This window comes from Artemia sp. Qi Xiang Cuo, chromosome 11, assembly GCF_049724085.1.
Source record: "Artemia sp. Qi Xiang Cuo chromosome 11, ASM4972408v1, whole genome shotgun sequence".
NCBI lineage: Eukaryota > Metazoa > Arthropoda > Branchiopoda > Anostraca > Artemiidae > Artemia > Artemia sp. Qi Xiang Cuo.
Genome location: NC_142804.1, coordinates 51230068 through 51231504, shown reverse-complemented (window position 1 = coordinate 51231504; position 1437 = coordinate 51230068). Strand labels below are relative to the sequence as shown.

Genomic DNA, 1437 nt, shown 5'->3' with positions numbered 1-1437 from the left:
ATTACTAAAAGTGAATATGAGACTGTGTTTTGATTTGTATGTATATGCTACACTGAAGTATAATTTCAGCATAAATTGAGAATCTGCTTTTTTCTTTTAAGGGAAAATTAAGCCCCGCCTCTTCTCTATAGAGACCTTAATTTCTATTATAGAACTGAAATTTTAATACGATATGGTCTGTAGGTATTTCCGAAGACCAAACTGCTTTTCTGTGATGCATAAACCCTTTGACCATCGGAGCTGATTGTTCATCTGCACCGTACAGCATTGGGCCCACACCACTTGCTCTAAGCACGATCGAAAGAGATTTGGGTATGATGGTTGACCACAAGTTGACCTTTTCGGACTACTACGAATTGACCATAAAACAGGCTACACGGGTATCAGCGCTGATTAAGAAAACGTTCAAGTGTCTCGATGTAGAAATGCTCGCGACCCTCATCAAGTTGCTAGTCCGCCCAATTCTCGAATATGGTCATTGCACAGTTCGTCCATCCCTGAACAAGGATATAGATGCACTGGAAGCAGTTGAAAGGCAGATGACGAAGTTCTCCCCAAGTTTGAAAGACCTCCCATACGAACAACGTCTTCGTCTGCTTCACCTACCAGCACTCTCATGCACATTTCTAAGGGGTGATATGATCGAGCTGTACAAGCTATGCCATGGCTGTTGTGACAACGTCCCCGGAGAAGCACTGCTGGTCTTTAAAGAAATCATCTACGTGGCCATCCCTTAAAGCTTAAAACTGAGAGGTTCTACAAAGATGTAGGAAAATGGGCCTTTCAAAACCGAGTCGTCGACACCTGAAATTCTCTACCCGAAGAAACCGTTCTGGCACCCTCCATCAGCTCTTTCAAGAACTCGTTTGACAAGATATACGAGAGTCGTATCTACGACTTCAGTAACTTTAGAAGATTTATCTAAATTTTTGTATTGTCCTTTTTTCTGTTTTGCAAGAGACTCTGGCCTGCGTTAATTTATTATATTATTATTATTAATATTATTATAAATAACAGTTTTTTGTTGTTGTTTTTTTCACACTCTAATAAAAGAATTTGTTTGTGTATTTATTTGTGTATTATTATCGTTTATTTATGTAATATGGTCTCTAATTTTTCAAGGGAAAAATCTGAAAACAAAATTTGGGGGAAATTACGTCAAACACAAATATTTTAAGGATTCGGAATATTTTTTTTGTTGCTAAGAAAAGGATAAAAATTAATTTGTGACGGTAGAAGAAATTTTGTTTGAAAATGGCCTGGAACGACAGGTCGAAAGTTCAACTTATCTTTCAGTTAGCAAATTTACCTGTGATTTGAAATGTTTGCTAGTGTTTTACCATAAGAAACTATGAAACAGTTCCTGGTAACGCAAGGGACTGTACGTAAGGGACTACATGTTCACATAGTAACCAAAACTCTGAAAAAAGAGATTTT

General features: G+C 37.5%; 1 protein-coding gene across 1 annotated transcript; it reads left to right on the top strand.

The window, feature by feature from the left end:
* The first annotated feature begins 317 nt into the window (after positions 1-317).
* On the top strand, positions 318-737 carry LOC148947109 (uncharacterized). Its single transcript, XM_089096514.1, has one exon. The coding sequence runs from the start codon at positions 318-320 to the stop codon at positions 735-737; it is 420 nt and encodes a 139-aa protein (XP_088952640.1).
* Positions 738-1437: the final 700 nt, after the last annotated feature.

Coding starts and splice junctions, on each gene's coding strand:
- LOC148947109 (XM_089096514.1), top strand. CDS start 318: ATGGTTGACCACAAGTTGACCTTTTCGGACTACTACGAATTGACCATA.